The following is a 17,852-nucleotide window of genomic DNA, read 5'->3' as shown; positions in this document are numbered from 1 at the left end:
ATAAATATAAGGCCTACTCTGCCTGGGACTGTCTCTTCAGACTTGGTCTCTTAGGATCATCCACAGATACCTATACTGTAGATAGGTCTTAGTCATCAGGTCTACTCCACTTCCTTGTTGCCCTGCTTAGACTCTTGGCACTCTTAGGTGAGCAGACTTAGTCAGCCTGTGTTGCCCTAACACCATGCCACAACCCATGATGCAACCCTACACAGGCCTCATGGATCACTTTGAGAAGGCCTGGAAGTGAGGAGAAGCAGGGATAGAACATGTGATAAGGGGTACAAGACCCCAAAACAATGCATTCCCTGACAAGTAAGAGAAGGTAGGGAAGAAAGGGGAGAGAAGGGAATGGAATAGAGGAAGGACAAGAAAGAAAGTGGGCAGGTATGAGGGCAACATGATCCAGCAAGGCTAACAATCAAGGGCTCCAAACAGAGATATGAAGAGATTGAGAGAAGATTTGGGAGAATCAACAAATAGTCCAGAAAGTCAGTGGGTTTCAGAGTTTGATTAAGATCAAAGCAGAGGTTTTGAAGTTAAAAAAAGAGTCAATGTCAGGGTTTGCCCAGTTTCAGTGTAAAGTTGATACAATCAACACTGAAAGGCTTACTTCAGCCTCAGGATAGCCCAAATCTGCTGACCCTGAAGCGAAACCACTCAACTTCTTCAAAGCACCACCCTAAACAATGGTAAACTGTACAGTCCCACAGCTACTCTTTTGATTCCATTATACTTCCATTTTTCCTACATGTATATATACCAGCTCTAGGAGCCTTATGTCCCTTAGAGCTGATCTCTCAGGAATTCCACTGTCAGATAGTGATGAACCTAGATTGAACTCTCACCGAACCTCTTTGACTCTCTGATTGGTGTTCAAACCTAGCCTTTGACCCCCTCGGACTGTTTGTGACTCCACTGCACATCTCTTGTGACTAAAGGCATTTTGGGCTGATTCAATACATTGGCCCTACTGTTGACCACAACTCAAGCTTTTGTGCTCTCCTTGCTGCTTCTTGCTTTTATTGGGCTCCTGATTTGAGGATACTTTCAATATCTGGCAGTGTGCCCTGACAGTCAAAAGGTATCTAAGAGCAACTGAGAGCTATCAAAGTTACATAAAGTGATGACTAGAAATGCTTGATTATTGGCATTTCTTGAACAGATCAGATCTAAAGGGGAATTGCAATGAGCAGAGACAGGGTTGTATATACTAGAGGGGTGGAATTAATGTGGAAGCAAAGAAAGTGGCTTGGGAACTGTACAGCTACCAATGATTCTTTCAGAGGCTTTTGGCATGCAGATTGGGGGGGGGGGTCAGGTGTTTTGAAGGTTTTGAAGAATTCAGGAGTTCAAGATGTGTGATTTGGTTGAAATGGGATTGAACATGAGTTGACAGTGGGGGTTGAAATTGGGTGTCCCCTGACAGCAGGAAAGAAGATAGGGGGGAGAAGAGAAGGAGAAGAAGCAGGGGAGAAGCAGGGGAGAAGCTGTCAGGGTACAACCTCTGCAAACTCCTATGCAAACTGCAATTTGGCCTGAATGTCACCATTTCGACACATTCAACCCCTCAGTCAAGGCTATTAACTAGGAGAAGCCCCTTCTGACAGGCCTCTCTCTCCATCTGGGATAGATGGCAAGGCTATTGGTGATCATTCACCTTTTGCAAGGACTGAACACTCAAGTTGCACATTTGCTCAAGACTGTCAGTTATGTTGACTAGAGTTTTGACCCCTTCATCAAGTTGCTAGGACACCCAAAGGACTTTGGGGCCTACAGCATAGGGGGTCAGAGTTTGGATGCCCTTTGGGCCAGCCTATCAATCATGTTTGACTATTCATAGGCCTTGGTCATGGACCCCAGCAAGGCCTTTGACAGGTCAAAGACAAGTAGCCACCTTTTGGCAACTTTGGCTGCTTACTCAAAGTGCCTATGACTCAAGTATGGGTGATTGGGATCAGATTGGACCTTGAAGCATGTTTTGGCCAGGCTTTGGCTGACAATTGAGAAGTAAAGGTGAACCCTAGTGTGGAGATTGGGAGACTTTGCCCATGATTGGGAGACCTTCAGTCACAAGGTCTGCCCTGAGGTAAGATGGACAAGTACAGTTTCTCAGCCACAGTCTATTGCTTCCTTTTGTTCCCTTTGGCATGTATATGTAGGCACTGGTCTGAGGGCACAGAAGCCTCAGATTTGGTCTCTCAGGAATCCCACCATCTAGTATGACCTGAAACACCAATCTCCCTCAAAGGAGGTGAACTGTCCACAATCATGTCGATTGACCTCAGGTAGTAAGACCAAGGTACTCAATAACCTGGTGACACACCCCGACTCTTTGTTGTACCCTCTGAAGGCTGGTGCTCCAGCCAAGACTGTCAACTTCCAGACAACTGGTGCTGATGTATCCAAAGTCTCTGCTGATAGGCCACTCTCCTGGAGCTGAGAGGTCTGACCTGTGCTCAATCTCTATGAAAGCTCATGAGGCAAGCCTGACACCCCTTTTTTCAGCAAGGTTCTCATCTACAAGTAACCAAACCCCTGACTACACCCCCAATGGCTCACCCTAATTGCCCAATGTCCATACCAATTCTGCTGGCATTGCATTATGCTGCCCAAGTCTAGGTGACAGGCAACTCTGGACTCCTCCCCATCTGACATCCCCTCGATTCTGCCTGATCAATGAAGGGTTACCATTGAGATCCCATCCCCTCCCACCAATACACATGCGATACCTCCACTGACTTCCAAAGGCACAGCTTTGTCCTGCCTGAGTCCAATGTTGACATGATTGGTCATCTACAACTTCTGATACCTTGTGGTTTGACCTCAATACTGGTTGACTACAGCACCCCCCCCTTACTACCATTTCCAATTCTCCTGCACTGACTCATGCAACATGCTGATCATGGCTGATTGTTGATGTATCAGGATTATTGACCCTCTCCCATACCACCCTCACTACTCCATGTGGCTGACATGGCTGATACCACAAGAGATCCCGAAGCAGGCATGCAAGGACCACTGAGAGGTCTGATGTCAGCCTTTTGGATGATTAGTGGTTGTTTGGCAGTCAGGTCACCCCAATAGGTTTCAGCTTTGCCTGAAACCTTGGCGTTTGGCCTCCACTTGATGGTGTGCCCTGACAGAAGCAGGGGAGAAGCAGGGGAGAAGCAGGGGGAGAAGCAGGGGGAGAAGGGGGAGAGAAGTGGGGGAGAAGGGGGGGGGGGGGAAAGGAAGAAATGGGTACACAGTTACAGAGTAAATATGATACACAAGTGATTGCAGAAAACTTGCTTATTAAGCGGATTAAGAGCGGGATCAAATTCTTTCATATACAACAATGAGCAAAGCGAGTTGGGCTAACCTAGTACTGCTTAATACAAAAGAATACTGATACACACAGGGCTATACTGATATATACCTAGGTATAACCATCTGATCACAGAGTAGGTGCAACCCTGGCACAGCATTCTAATTCAGGTGGGGTGGAACCACCCTTATTGCCGCTGCAAAGGACCCCTAACCAGACGACCCGGGTAAGAACCGGGACTTGTCTGTGCTTTCCAGTGGCTTACTTTCTTTCTCTTGTGAACTACACTGCAGAGAAGGGCAGCCATGAGCGCTCTAGGAATGCTCTCGACTGATTTACAGGTGAGTGTGCTAAGCAAACAAGTGAATAAACTCTGAAGGAAACATAGTCGATTTCCACAGAATCAAGGAGGAAGCATCCAGAAGTTCGTGATGTGCGTTCGACGCCCTCGTCATGCAGGGGCAAAGCTAATATCATCCCAGGCCGCTGAACAATCTCTCGCCGTTCTCCGCTCTTCTCCAGATGAAGCAGCAGCTTCCCTCCTCAAGGGGGATAAGAAATCCGACACACTTCTCCAGCCTGTATTCCTTTCATGTCAGACTCGGAACTCTAAGCTTGCATCTATCGCTCTCGGTACCCTTCAGCGACTCGTCGCATCCCGCCTCATCTCACCCTCCTTTGCGCCTAGGATAATCTCCACCCTGTCGACCGACTGTCTGACAGGCGGTGTAGACATCCAACTGAAAGTGCTGCAGACGCTGCTCAGTTTGCTGACGGCATTCTCCGATGTCAGCGGGGAGTTGTTGGCCGAAGCACTCCTGGCATGCTTCAAGCTACACGAGAGCAAGGCTGCTGTGGTCAGCAGTACGGCGGCTGCGACGCTCAGACAGCTCGTCATCCTCGTCTTCGATAAGGTGGCGGATGAGGATCAAAATGGCTCAGCCGAAGCAGCATGTACGTCTTCCATCCAAAGTTATACGTTCCACTCATCTTTTGAGCAGTCAAGTCAGTTCAACTCCCCGATGGAACAAACATCCCCCTTCGACCTTTTGCGCGCGACGCCTACTTGATCTTCTCAGACCTGCTTCTGCTCGTCAATTCGCAAAAAGCGTACTTCCTTCATCTCACCTCCCTAAGCAAAACGTTCACGCTCGAGCTCATCGAGTCCGTCTTGACAAATCATCACCAACTCTTCCGCACCCACTCAGAGCTGACAGCGCTTCTGGAACGTCAGCTCTGTCCCTTCCTACTCAAAGCACTCTCCGACCGTCCGCACTTCCCACTCATGCTCCGCTCAGTACGGGTCGTCTTCCTCTTCTTGCGCCAATTCACGCGCGACCTCAGCGCCGAAGCAGAAGTCTTCCTCTCCGTGCTCACCAAGTCCATCAGCGGGGACAACATAAATGGGGAAAAAGAGCGCCCTACTTGGGTACGCGTCCTGAGCGCCGAAGTCCTACGTGGGCTTTGTGCACACCCGGATCTCCTAGCATCCCTATTCGAGCTCTACGACTTGCGCACATCAGAAGGCCGCAGCCCGGTATTCAGCAATCTCATCACCGCCCTCGCCAGGCTCGCATCCTCCAAACCTTCCCTCCTCGGAACGAATGCCGCGCTCTCCGGTGCACACCTCAGTACCCCCGGACTCGGCCTGCCAACAGTACACGAGAACCCGTCATCCTACGACGTTGCCGGCGTAGCGGGTATGGTTGCTTCCGCCGCTGTGGCTGGCGTGTCTGGTGTTGTTGGGGGTATGATGGGTGGAGAAGGAGGACTGAGCGCCCAGAGCAGCGCGATGAAAGTCCCTTGTATCGACCAGCTGGACAAGACGGACGCGCCTGTCATCCCTGATGGATACGTCTACCTCCTCGCACTCCAAACGCTGTGTACCGTTGCCGAAGGGCTGCATACCCAGACGCTGCCGATATACAACACTATTATGGAGCGAAAGGGGCAGCACTCGGCCCTTTTTCAAGGGATGGCACCCCGCGCATTGGACATGAAAGAGCTGCCTTCCGATAACAGCGAAACCCAGCGGCTCCGCCTATCGTACGCGATGACCGAGTCTGGCTGGCCGGCGCTTCTTGCCAGCCTGAGTTTCTTCATGTCTACCAACCTCTCGGACGAGCTGTTCGTGGACGTCCTCGGCGCCTTCCGCGCTCTGATCTACGTCTCCGGTGTTCTGGGCCTCGCTACACCGAGGGACGCATTCTTTACCTCCCTATCCAAGTTCGCCGTCCCGCCTCGGACGGTGAGCGCTTACGACGCTTGGACTGACGGGCCGCACCCGACGCCCAAGACGCCTATGCTCAGTATGGACAGTCTTGCTGCCTCCTCGTCCGCTCCTTCCCTCGTGCCACCCACTCTGGGCGATAGGAATGTCGCCTGCCTGAAAGTGTATGTCTCCTGTGCGCACTACCTCGCCGCTGTCCTCGGCAAGAGCTGGTATGACGTCTTCGAGACGCTGCAGAACGCAGAACACGTTCTAGGATTTAGGATCCAGTCGAAGGGTGGGCAGATGACGGGACAGGATCCGTTCAGCCCCAAACCTCCGCAGCCACCTGCAGGAGGGAAGCACACAGAGCAAAAGCCGCGCCACCCCATGCTCAACGACCTGGATAAGGATGCAGTCAGCCAAGTCATTCGAAAACTATTCGAGGCGTCTAAGTTATTGGACATTGCTGGCTTTACCGCCTTCGTTAGCTCCCTCTGCAAGCTCAGTGCCGATATGGTCGACATGCAGACTAGGGCTTTCGAAGGTACAATGGTGGAAGATGCGATGACTGGTAGCCAAGAAGAACTCGCCAGCGCACCGGCGACCGCGTCTCCCACTCCACTGAGCCCGAGGAGTGAGAAGGTCATGCGTCGTGCGAGTGGGATGGCGATGCCCAAAATTGTGCGAAACGGGGACTTCGGCATCAACAAGCTTGGCGTTGTTGTCGCTCTCAACTTGCAGCGACTGGTCCTTCCTGAAGCCCATGCAACTCTTGCTGCCGTTATCAGACACCTGTTGATGGTATTGAGTGGGTCGATGACGCCGTCCATCCTACGACTGCAAGCAACAGACACCCTAGATGAGTCACTCCTGCTCCTCTCCCGTATCTTCGGACCAGAGACGGACTCGACCGGCCAAGTTCAAAGGCAAGTACTAGACGCCCTGGCTGCCCAGATGTCTGTGCATTCGTTGCATGGCAGCAGCTCAACGCTCGAAATTCGCAAGGCGGGATTGGACACATTGCACATGATCTTGCAGCAGGCTGGCCATACTTTGGTCCTGGGTTGGGAAACCATCTTCCAGATACTGTCCAGCGTCATACGCCTGGATCTCTACTCTTTCGAAGAATCAACCAATGTGGTGCAATTGGGGTCACCAAAACGCCGTCCAGCTCCAATTATCACTGCATCCGTCAAGAACGACGCGAGTTTGATTCGAGTCGCTTTCTCGTCCCTCAAGTTGATCTGCAGCGATTATTTACCCTCATTGAGCGTCGAGCAGCTTCGTCTCTGCATAACGACACTGGTCACATTCGGACAACAGAAGGAAGACTTGAATATCGCCCTTACTGCTGGAGGTGGCCTTCTGTCCAATCTCTCCGATTATATCCAGACGAAGCGAATTGGAGAGAGCGCAGAATACGACACGTTGTGGATGTTTTTGCTTAATCAGCTTCTGGTTTTGTGCGATGACAATCGTGCTGAAGCTCGGAACGGCTCCATCCAGACTCTTTCGAGAACTCTGCAGCTGTACGGAACGACGATGACTGAAGCGATGTGGGATGAATGCTTGTGGAAGGTGTTGCTTACTCTTCTTGAGAACCTGCCAGCGAAGAGTACCGATTCCGCATTGTCAGGAGTATCGCCAGGGCCATCGCCACCCACAGCGGTGACAGTAACTACCGCGCAGCCAATCGACAATAGCTGGAACGACACTAGAATCCTTGCCTGGCACTCTCTGAGTGCTGTTATAAGTGAATTCTTGGCTAAGCCCATCTGCGCCTTGCCGAGCTTCAATCTCGCATGGACCAAACTCCTTTCTTTGATTCAACATGCCGTCTTGAGCCAGCCAAATTCTGTAGGAGCAGCAGCGATGCGCGCCCTGGAGAGAATCATGAAAGCATCCAATGCTCTCACAGATCTTGACAGTACCGATCACTCGTCATTCTGGGAGAATTCGTGGACGACTTGGTCGAAGATAGGCTTATCAGCAGTTGCGGTTGACTCCATGCGCAAAGGCTATACGCAAGACATCTTACTCGCCCTTATGGAGACGGGTAGCGTCGTTTACGGGCTCTCAGGGAAGCAGTGGGATATCGAACGCTGTCGAGTTCTGCTCCGTATTTCAAGAGGAGTTATGGAGTACCGCCACTCTCCTGAATACCGTCTTGACGTAGATTCTCTTTCTCCTTGCCAGGCTGCAGTTCTGAGAGTGATTGAAGTTCTTGATGAATCCGTCGGGGATACTGTCAGCCTTGTTCTAAAGGAACTGGCGTATTATACGCGGCTTGCCTTCCTTCCGTTCACCGATGGTTTGAAATCACCTGTCACTGCTATCCCACCAAATTCAGCAATCAGCAATACGACAGCCGCGAAGAAGGCCACATATATTGCCGTAGCTAAGGCTACAATGCCGCTGCTTGTCGACCGGTTTTCCTCCAATTGGACCAACGTTCAACTGTATAATGACGGGGCGGTGGAGGATATTATAGCCGTACGTCGGCATCGCATGAGGCAGGAACGAGACTTACCTTCGACCAGGCTGACGCATTGCCAATGGCCTTAAAGTACTTATGCCCCGCGGCATCCCGTATTGGAGCAGATCCTCCATTGTGGAAGACTGCAACATCCAGTTTCATTTCTATCCTTGGAAAAATCTCTTCTGGACTAGAGCAGCTCAAAGATGGTGTGTGACTTTAGAATCAACAACTTTTTGCCAGCCCACTCAATATTTGCAGGTGTGCGGGATGATGCCCTTGTCCGTATTTGGACTGAGGTTGTTCAGTGCCTGGAGGGAGCTTTAACAGCAGATTGGTCAGCAACTGACTGGGAAACCATTCTTCAGCGAGCTGATATAACGTAGTTCTGCGGGTCTCGTTATGCCTCTTGTCGAACAAGACAGTGAGGAACAGTTTGATCGCTCGTTGCTGCTTGCTATGGAGCAGCACGTCCTCCCATATCTAGGGAAACAGAAGCTACCGATTGACCTAGTACAACGGCTCCCCCAGCTGCTAGAATCAAGCAGTGTACTACATCGACCAGAAGACGAACTCAATTTCGTCCCTGTTCCTGACACACATGCGTCTCCCTTGACTCAGGACAACCAGCCGCATACTCCTCAGTCTGTGGCAGCACGCTCGAGATCTGAACATGCGATATATGGAGATCCCGTGTCAGTCACTGCCTTGTCTCGGGAACGTTTCCGATACTGGTGTGTTTCCATATCCGTCTGTGACTTACATATGTTGAGCTCACTGGGTCTTCAGGTGCTTTGACCTGCTATTTGCAACATGCAGTAATTCCAATTCTGGTACGTTAATGACTTGAATACAAAGCCCCGGTTAATGTTGCATAGACCACGAACCTGAACGGCGAAGATTGGCAGCCTTGAGTCTCCCTATCCTGATAGGACGTTGCAAAGGCATTTTGGCATCGCACGTTGCCGATACACAACTGCTTGGCAATATTCCTTTCGCAAGGTATGCTCCCTCTCGCTTCACGAGTGGTTGGTCTAATATCTTGAGAGAATTCGCGAAGAAGAGTTGCTCTATGCGCTTCGGAAAATGTTGGAACTACGTCTTTGGGTGGGCAGCTTCTGGGCAGCTTTGTCTGATGATCCGTCCTCCAACTCTCTAGCCCAGCCAAGTACTTGCTTTCTCCTTTCCGTGCCCACCCAACTGAGTTTGGTGCAGATACCGACCCAAGCCTGCCAGCTTCGTCTATAATAAGAGACCTCATGTTGCGCTCGAGTCGTGCACATATTTACGTGCTGTATGGACTTCTTTGTCGGATCGCAGCAAGCAGCCACGCTGGTCCGATTGCATGGGTCGCCCCTGACTCTGCGCTGTCAAATACGCCGTCCAAAGACTCTCCAATGGATCCGATTCTGGCCGATGCAAGACAGTTGGCATGCGCGTGTTTGCTCGAGCTTGGGACAGAAATGGCTGTGTGAAGAAAACGCGGGTTATATTCACGACCTCATGGTATTTTTGTTCATCATTTGTATTGTATACATTGCAGATCTTGTAATCAGGGCCTAGTCTAAGGCATTCGTTCTTCGGTGATCTTGGTTGTCCCCCTCATCGGTTACTCCAACAAGTCGGGTTCCTTAACTCCTGTCTGTTCAGCTATCAGAGCGTAATGCTCCGTGCGACGATGTCGGTCGAAATCAAAGATCTATCATTCACCTTGATCAATACGCATAGTCTGGCTCGAATCGAAAGAGTTCTTCTCCTTGCCCTGACGACAATATTTCAAGTCAATTTCGGTAACAATGACTTCATCATCATCGGTCTTGGCTTCAGCAATAATATGACCCTGAGGATCGACGATACAGCTTCCTCCGATCATACCCCACTTTCCATCGTCGGCCCCAGCCCTCGCCGCACAGACACTAAAGCACGAGTTGCTATAGCTGTTGTACTGCATCACGAGCGTATGGTGAAACATGACCTCCTTGTATTCCTCCTCAAGCGTCATCGGCTTGCTACTTCCCCACAGTCCCGGTGAATGAGAGGTCGTATTGTACCCAACAAGCATCAGCTCCATCCCCTGCAGTCCATACACTCGCCAAGGTTCGGCCCATCGCCGATCGTTGCATATGAGCTGACCAATAATGGGATCGCCCTTTCCTGCCGTAGGCCCACCGATTGTATTTCCTCTTTTCAGGGCGGCATCGATCAGGCCCGGAACTCGGAAGGCTTTGAATGGTATGTCGCCTGGTAGGAAATAGCGCTTCTCCAGCTGGTTCACCGCATCGGGAGTAGTGAAGGGCTCGAAAGTGCCAGGAAGATGGACTTTGCGATAGCGAGAGATGATTTGCCCAAGGGTAACAGAGTAGTAAAATGACGAGTTGTAATGTTTTCCTTCAGGAGTGAGTTCCCCGTATCCGAGGTAGAAGTCAACCTTTTTCTCTCGAGCGGTATCGAATAAAGGTTTCAACAACGTCGACTCCGCAATATCTCCCGCCTCGAAGAACTTGTCCAACTCCAATCCGTCTGAAAATAGATGTCGTGGGAAAAAGGTAGTGTGTGTCAATTCGGGGAAGACAACGATCTGGGCGCATTGTGCTGCTGCAGCGTAGAACAATGTGAGGAGACGTTTGAGTGTCTCTTCTTTCGTTGACGTTAGATGCACAGGCCCGACCTGAGCTGCCGCCACCTTGAGAATACGAGGCATGAGGATCAGCTCGAGTTTGTTGAACTTTTGAGAGCAAACAGGTGTTGGTCAACGTTAACGACCAAGCGGAAAAGCTCATCATTACGAAGTACCCCTCGATCGGCTTTGTTGCAGGCTGCCAAGAAGCATGCATTCATGTGATTTCCCAAGGCGTTGAACGCTTCTGCTATAGCACCAACTCTGCTTCATTTAGTAACGTCGAGTGCCTTAAAATACATCGGTGTGATTTTTGTGTAGGAGGCGTTATAGAAACTAATTGTACTCTAATCAAGTAAATGCGCACGTCGTAATAAAGTGACAACCCAAAACAGGTACATCACGAAGACTTCCTTCCTCTCAGCCATTTCAGCCACTGTTCGTCAACTGGGTCCACCTCATTTAGAGGTTTTGTTCTGTCCTCAAGCGTCTCACGCTGGGGTAACGGTCTCGGCGGCGGTAGCATGCCGGGTATACGAGACCTCTCAGCGTACGGGTCGCGGAAGCTATCCTGGGGTCGGCCATCTTCCATCGGTTCTATCCCCTGCGAAGGACTCCGAGTTGGAGTTCCAGCGAACGGTTCCGAGAGACGGTTCGCGACGTCATCCTTGAACGCTTCGAAACGATTGCTCAATTCGTCGGGGCATGAGGAAGCAGCTCGGACGTCCAGGGCTTCGGCAGTCCACGCTTCGAGTTTCTATGTGAACAAAGGTTGTTAGCCAATTAAACACTATGTTGGGCGCAAATGAAGCACCTTAATGCGCTTCGAACTACTAGGATGAGTGCTTATAAAGTCTATAGCGCCGAGCCAACCCAGTCGTTTCTTGTTCTCCATTTCCGTCATGCGGACCCACACTCTGTGCACGGTATTAGGCTGGCACGGAAATCAAAGGGATAAGCACGGACTGAGGTGCTTCTCGGGGATCGAAGCACGCCTGTGCCATAAGGCGCAGGCCAATCCGATCTGCCTCACTTTCCTGGGCTCGCGAATTGGGCAATCTGTATGAATGAGTTCAGTCGCTTTCGAGTGTCATGTTATCAAGCAACGCACGTGAGAAACAGGTTTAGGCCAATTCGTGTGATACCAATGTCAACACCCATAACGAAGTCAAAAAAGTACCCTAGCGCCATTAGCACTTTGACCTGAGAAAGGCGTTCAGCGCCGTGTCGCACGACTTGATGGGCGATTTCTGCGCGTATCGTGAACGGTATAATTTGAGCGCAGAACAAGGAAACGTACCGTGTCCAAGAATTGTTGCCAATCCCGCATCATCACCGGCAATAGGAAGAATCCCCGTAAAAACGAATATCTTCTTCCCTACGTGTCATCAGCGCAGGGTTCATCTCGGGAGCTGAAGCGACTCACCGGACAACACAAACGCATTCGGCGTGTCTGGATCATTAATGACAAAGATTTCCCATGTGCTCTCGTCCGTCATCTGGTTACCAAAGCCTGTCTCTCCCTCGTCCAGGCCGCTCAGACCCCAACCGCGTCGCCTCTTCTGTACTCCGTGTGTGCTCCCAGGCACGACGTGTCCGAGCCCAGCGGAGGAAACGATGCGCGCTGCGATGGCTTGACAGTACCGCACTATCGGATGGTTGGAAGGTAATAACTTGGGCCCCACTTCATTCATGATCTCCCTGAATGACTCGGCCGCGTATTCTGCTTCGGCTTCCGGAGAGAGATCCATGAACCGGTATCTGCCGGTCTGAGGAACTTCTTCGAGACTACAAAGCGTTTAGTGGTAGATTGACGCACATATATGCGCATATAGCTTACTGAGAGACGTAGTATACCCCGCCACCCGCGCCGGCAACTAGTCCAAGCTGAACTCTCCAGTCGCTCATTGCCCCGCGCTTATTTCCACCACCTCCCTTTTGAGAGGAACCATAACCAACAACATGAGGTCCATACTGCTTTGCTCTTGGAAAGAAAGTCGAAAATTGGCGATTGGCTTGCGGAGGTCGATAGATTCGTGTTTCCCGTTGGAAGCGCGAGCCGGCTTGCCTCAGATTGCGATGTAGTGACATCGCGGACAGGTTGTCGGAGAGATAAGAACTCCGAGTGGACCAAACGGCAGCTGTTCAGATACTCATCATTCTCCTCGTTTTGGGTTGTGATCAACGCAACAAGAGGGACGCGCATGATAAAGTGCCGACGGCAAGGGCGCCATCGGCGTTTACAAAGACTTGAAGCGTTCGGGGATAAGAAGAACCTGTCTAACCGTCAGACGCGTTTTGATCTTGACCCGACGCGTTTTATTCGTTCCCAGCATACATCCTGCGAATCCACTCCGCCGTACGCATATCACTGTCTCCCATCACTAACCATCGATGCGTAGTTCCATGCTGTCTATGGCCGTCAAGCGTACCCATCGCATCTTTACCATTCCTGAACTCGTTCACGAGATCGTGAGCCACTTGGGCTTCCGGCGCGACAAATATAGCTTCGCTCGTACCTGCCACGATGTATGGGCCATTCTTGTCGACATATTGTGGCACACTCTCAACGAAAAGTCTCTCTGATATATCGTACCGCAAGACGTGGTGTCGGTACGACAGAATCGTCGAACGCTTTTGGTGCGCGAGTTATCGAAGGACGAACTAACGAGGTTCATGGATTACGCGTCTCACATTCGGATGCTACAACTGACTGATAACACCTCCACTCACTCTCAGGATGTTCAGTATTGGTTGCCAGCTCTTCAGTGCTTCGATCATTGTGATGTCCTGTTTCAGAAGTTGCGTTCGCCGCGCATCACCTCGGGATGGCAACGGTCCCGTCCAGTCTGGGCCGGTCCCGGATTTTTGACGATAGTCGGTCCCGGTCCAGTCCTGTGATGGTCCGGTCCTGGACGGTCCCAGGACCTCCAGTCCACCAAATGCTGACATGTTGTGTTGAATCTCGCTCCTAACAAGGATGTTAGGAAGTATCCAAACACACCATTGCCTTCTCCGTCCGAAATATCCAGGATGCGTCCCTTCCAAGCAACAATCACCATCCGAGAGTACATGATTCCACCGTTGTGGAGAACGCAATTGGATGACGCTGAATGACATGATCCCAGGCGACGCATACGGCTGAGAGTGTGCAGTGGTCGAAGAGGGCGAGAATGTGTTGAGATGGGATAGGTGGATTCGGGGAGATCTCAGGCGCTCTGAGAATTTGAGCTGCCGATGAAGGGGCTAGGGGACAGACTGTACAGGCCTCGGTTTGAAATGAAAACTGTAATGAGCAATGCCAGAAGTCGACATCCTCAAGCTCCATGTCGACAAATTGTTTGAATCGCGTTTCCTAGAAATGACTAGAACCTCATGGGCTTGCAGCCGTTCAACAAGACAAAGCATGTCAGTGATTACCCGACCAGCCTACCCTTTCGTGAAAAAGGGAACCTGAAAAGAAATCGCGCTGGTCGCGTCAGACGTCCTGGTCTGCACACAGACGCATTCGGAAATTTAGGCATTAGAGGTAGAAGAGCCAAGAGGGCGCCTGCCGTGCCGAACGGCGATGACAACCGCTGTGACACATTCTGCGTTCAACGGGCCCTGACTGGTTCGTGTCTCCAGGTCAACAACCTGTGTCATTGAACAGTCACTGTGTCCGTACATTCTCTCTTTGTGAGACTTATTAGGCGTCGTAGTCATACTCCGTCCTTTTCCCTCACCCTTCAATATGGCCCGCAAAGCTACCGCTGCCCCCGCGCCTAGTACACGCACGACGCGTTCGAGCACTGCTACTAGTAACAGGGATGGGACGACGAGTACGTCCCAAACGGGGGACAAACACGCGCTGGACGACGCGAAGGAGGACGATGACGACGTGAAGGCCCCCCCTGCGAAGAAATCCCGTGGTGCTGCAAAGAAGACAGCTAAGGTGGACGTCGTCAAAACTATTCCCGTGAAGACCACAGACAACGACGATGTGGCTATGGACGGTGCGGCGGACGGGGTAGTGAAGGATGATGATGGGAAGCCAAAAGGCAAGGCGAAGGCGAAAGGGAAGGGGAAGGTAAAGGAGAAGCAGGCAGCAAAACCTGATGTGGCTGAGGATGATGAAGGTGCCAAGGATGATGCAAAGGACAATGTAGGCGATGTTGATGATGGTACGTTGGATGACTCGTATGTCTGTATGACTGATCCGTAGCCCAGGTACCGAGCCCAAGGCGAATGAACCCCCGGCAAAAATGAAGACTGTCGTCAAGCGGGGAAAGGCACCTGTTGACCCCGAGTCGTCCTACGTCAGTACGTGTTCCTACCTGACTTATGTTGTTCCTCCCTAACGGATGTTTAGACACCCATCAAGTCTACGTCGATGGAGCTGACGAAGTATACGACGGCATGCTCATGCAGACCAACATCGGTGTGAATGCGAACAAGTTCTACTCCCTCCAGCTCCTTCACCCAGTGACCAATACCAGCACGATCCTCTTGCACACCCGCTGGGGCAGAGTGGGCGAGAAGGGCGCCGCGCAAGACAAGGGACCGTATCCCCCAGCTCTTGCCGTCGTAGAGTTCAAGAAGCAGTTCAGGAGCAAAACAGGGTTTGCTTGGGAGAGTAGGAAGACATTCACTGCCAAGCAGGGTGAGTCTACAATGGGTCCCGGTACCCTCTACATATGGCTGATGGTAGCATCTTAACACAGAGAAGTATGGCTTCGTCGGTGAGTGTCATATATGCGTGTCAATTTCGCGCAATGTGCTGAAACAGTATCTGCAGAGCGTGATTTTGAAGCACAGGAAGAGGAAGAGGAGAAAGCCGACGACAAGACGAAGGGGAAGAAAGTTACCAAGCAGGAAGTGAAGATTCCCGATAGCGCTATCCACGTCGAGCTGCAAAATCTCATGAAACTCATCTTCAACACCTCGTACATGAATGCGACCCTGTCCTCTTTCTCCTATGATCAGAACAAGGCGCCGCTGGGAAAGATGTCAAAGGCTACCTTGCTGAAAGGATTCGGAGAGCTCAAGAAAATCAGCGAGGCGATCGCGAACCCTACTTCACAGGAGGTGCTCAACAGTGGGGGCCTTAGAAATGCTTGCGCACAATACAGCAACCAATACTACACATATATCCCGCATGTATTTGGGAGAAATCCGCCGACCATCATCGATAACCAAGTTCTCTTGCAGAGAGTACGTCGCTGTCGGAACGCTGTTCCCGTACTTTGCTGATTTCTTACAGGAATTGGATCTCATCGACGCACTTGGTGATATGGAGGTCGCCTCAAAACTGCTCTCGGACTCGATTTCGCAGACCGAGGACGGTACTCTTATACATCCGCTCGACGCGCAGCTTGCTTCGCTCGAGTTGAAGAACATCGCCCCTCTCACAAAGGACAGCACGGAATTCGAAGCTGTTGCCAAGTACGCAAGAGAAACTCATGGTACCACGCATCACTTCGGCGCTGAGGTTGTGGATGTGTTCCGTGTCGAGAGGCATGGTGAGAAGGAGGCCTGGGAGGCTGCTGGCTGGGATAAGCTGGCCGATGGGGACAAGATGTTGCTGTGGCACGGTAAGACCTTTGTCTTGAGCATGTCACAACCTTTAACGTAAAGCAGGATCTCGCGCGACCAACTTTGGCGGTATCCTCAAGCAGGGTTTGCGGATCGCGCCGCCCGAAGCACCAGTCTCGGGGTACATGTTCGGCAAGGGTGTCTACTTCGCAGATATGATGTCCAAGTCTGCTGGTTACTGCCACTCGTATCTCTCCGACAGAACCGGCCTCTTGCTGCTTTGTGAAGTTGCCGCGAAACCCTTCTTGGAGCTCACCCACGCGGACTATAATGCTGAGGACAAATGCGCCGCAGCGAAGGGCTTGTAAGATCATTTTGTCCTCCCCGCTCGCAGATAACTGAATTAGATCACAGAGCGACAAAGGGGCTAGGTCGCATGGCTCCCGATGTATGGGTTGACGCTGGTGCTAATACCGGGTGGGATGAGCTCAACGGCACGGTTATGCCTGGCGGACCTGGGAAAGACCTCAACTTAGCCACCGTTTTTCTTCACTACAATGAGGTATGAAGGATCCTTTTAGTGCATTGAACGAGGCGCTGACGCCCATACAGTACATCGTTTATCAGCCCCATCAGATCCGGTTGCGGTATCTCCTGAGGTGTAAGATTGGCTGAGGATTCTGCCTGAAGCTGATGATGTACCACTTTACACTAGTTTCGATGTATTGTCAGGGTCATGGATAAATCATGTCCCACGCGAGCAACAACGACCGATTCCTTGTCATCTACAAAGGTTGTATTCGAAACGCAATCGCCCGTCTTGCCCTGTGATTCTTTGGGTGCTCAGTCCTCAGAAGATTTCTCCCGGCATTCTCATGTTTCCTACTGTGCAGTTGCTTGGCATCATCAAGCACGGAGAGCTCCCTCACAATTATTATTGTGCACGTTCACAAAACAGTCACCTCAGACCCTCACCTCCACAACGTGGTGGAAGCGAGTTTCACGTGCGCGGAACAGTCAGAAACGTGCCAACAATGATATTAATTACTGAGAGGCCACCCATGCTCACTCAGCATGATCGCTCCACCCAATACAAAGGACGGAACGAGCGGTACAGGTGAATGTGGTCCCTCCAAATTTTCATTCCGGTGGATATTGAAGGATCGGTTCCGAATGCCACTGCCAAGACTGTGGGTGTACCCTAACGGTCCCCCCTAGCAGTACGTGGCTCAGGGTGACTCGACTGTTTGTGGCATGCCGAACGGGCCGACGGGGAAAGGGTGGAAAACAGAGGAATTGCGTCAAGATTTCGCCAATGCGATTTTGATGGAGATTACCACTGCAGCGGGTCCCTGCCCAATCAAGGACGATCAGCTGACCAGTACCACGATCTGTGCCATCTAATCAACGGATCTGCTGACAACAATCCAGCTGATTCCGACCGGTGATCAAGGAATCACGAGTTCTGCGTCTGGAGAGCCTAGAACGGGCAAGGTTTTGATGTTGCTTGGTAATCGCTGGAGGGGACTTCTGCTCACATAATGCATGGACTTTGACATTGCACAAGCGCTCTATATTCCACATCGTGCTTCCGCAGCGGGCGGCAGACTCGGTTTGACCCGTATATATCAGGGGATTTCCAGTACCCATATTACGCCCTTCACCCTCAGGAGCCGCCCACCTCTGTTTGCCAGCCTCGCTGTGTCGCACATCACTTTCCGGC

At 51.3% G+C, this 17,852-nt stretch overlaps 4 protein-coding genes across 4 annotated transcripts; 2 read left to right on the top strand and 2 right to left on the bottom strand.

The window, feature by feature from the left end:
• The first annotated feature begins 3,608 nt into the window (after nucleotides 1-3,608).
• On the top strand, nucleotides 3,609-9,577 carry DACRYDRAFT_22928 (uncharacterized protein). The gene is made up of 11 exons (XM_040773019.1): nucleotides 3,609-3,651; nucleotides 3,699-3,743; nucleotides 3,793-4,264; nucleotides 4,312-8,015; nucleotides 8,063-8,207; nucleotides 8,260-8,335; nucleotides 8,385-8,732; nucleotides 8,788-8,831; nucleotides 8,877-9,000; nucleotides 9,048-9,166; nucleotides 9,214-9,577. Exons 1-11 carry the CDS (start codon nucleotides 3,616-3,618, stop codon nucleotides 9,471-9,473), a joined length of 5,373 nt encoding a protein of 1,790 aa, XP_040628060.1. The 5' UTR covers nucleotides 3,609-3,615; the 3' UTR covers nucleotides 9,474-9,577.
• Nucleotides 9,578-9,653: 76 nt separating this feature from the next.
• On the bottom strand, nucleotides 9,654-10,699 carry DACRYDRAFT_95343 (carbon-nitrogen hydrolase; the record flags this gene model as incomplete). Its single annotated transcript, XM_040777290.1, has 3 exons — nucleotides 9,654-9,708; nucleotides 9,760-10,426; nucleotides 10,490-10,699. The coding sequence occupies 3 exons, from the start codon at nucleotides 10,697-10,699 to the stop codon at nucleotides 9,701-9,703; spliced, it is 885 nt and encodes a 294-aa protein (XP_040628059.1). The 3' UTR covers nucleotides 9,654-9,700.
• Nucleotides 10,700-11,015: 316 nt separating this feature from the next.
• Nucleotides 11,016-12,523, bottom strand: DACRYDRAFT_53615 (uncharacterized protein; the record flags this gene model as incomplete). Its single annotated transcript, XM_040775186.1, has 7 exons — nucleotides 11,016-11,372; nucleotides 11,430-11,532; nucleotides 11,582-11,674; nucleotides 11,727-11,865; nucleotides 11,916-11,993; nucleotides 12,042-12,403; nucleotides 12,456-12,523. The coding sequence occupies 7 exons, from the start codon at nucleotides 12,521-12,523 to the stop codon at nucleotides 11,016-11,018; spliced, it is 1,200 nt and encodes a 399-aa protein (XP_040628058.1).
• Nucleotides 12,524-14,272: 1,749 nt separating this feature from the next.
• DACRYDRAFT_22926 (PARP-domain-containing protein) lies at nucleotides 14,273-16,824 on the top strand. The gene is made up of 9 exons (XM_040773018.1): nucleotides 14,273-14,778; nucleotides 14,825-14,917; nucleotides 14,967-15,257; nucleotides 15,319-15,336; nucleotides 15,393-15,808; nucleotides 15,858-16,188; nucleotides 16,235-16,493; nucleotides 16,544-16,691; nucleotides 16,742-16,824. Exons 1-9 carry the CDS (start codon nucleotides 14,349-14,351, stop codon nucleotides 16,802-16,804), a joined length of 2,049 nt encoding a protein of 682 aa, XP_040628057.1. The 5' UTR covers nucleotides 14,273-14,348; the 3' UTR covers nucleotides 16,805-16,824.
• The last annotated feature ends 1,028 nt before the right edge of the window (nucleotides 16,825-17,852 follow it).

This window comes from Dacryopinax primogenitus (assembly GCF_000292625.1).
Source record: "Dacryopinax primogenitus strain DJM-731 SS1 chromosome Unknown DACRYscaffold_11, whole genome shotgun sequence".
Classification (NCBI taxonomy): Eukaryota; Fungi; Basidiomycota; class Dacrymycetes; order Dacrymycetales; family Dacrymycetaceae; genus Dacryopinax; species Dacryopinax primogenitus.
This window is presented reverse-complemented; position numbering and strand designations above follow the sequence as displayed.

Excerpts from the sequence above, each read along its gene's own strand:
- DACRYDRAFT_22928 (XM_040773019.1), top strand. The coding sequence starts at position 3,616 with ATGAGCGCTCTAGGAATGCTCTCGACTGATTTACAG. Across the intron at positions 3,652-3,698 it reads TGCTCTCGACTGATTTACAG|TCGATTTCCACAGAATCAAG; the intron begins GTGAGTGTGCTA and ends AAGGAAACATAG. Across the intron at positions 3,744-3,792 it reads AGCATCCAGAAGTTCGTGAT|GCCGCTGAACAATCTCTCGC; the intron begins GTGCGTTCGACG and ends ATATCATCCCAG.
- DACRYDRAFT_22926 (XM_040773018.1), top strand. The coding sequence starts at position 14,349 with ATGGCCCGCAAAGCTACCGCTGCCCCCGCGCCTAGTACACGCACGACG. Across the intron at positions 16,189-16,234 it reads CAAGATGTTGCTGTGGCACG|GATCTCGCGCGACCAACTTT; the intron begins GTAAGACCTTTG and ends AACGTAAAGCAG. Across the intron at positions 16,494-16,543 it reads TGCGCCGCAGCGAAGGGCTT|AGCGACAAAGGGGCTAGGTC; the intron begins GTAAGATCATTT and ends ATTAGATCACAG.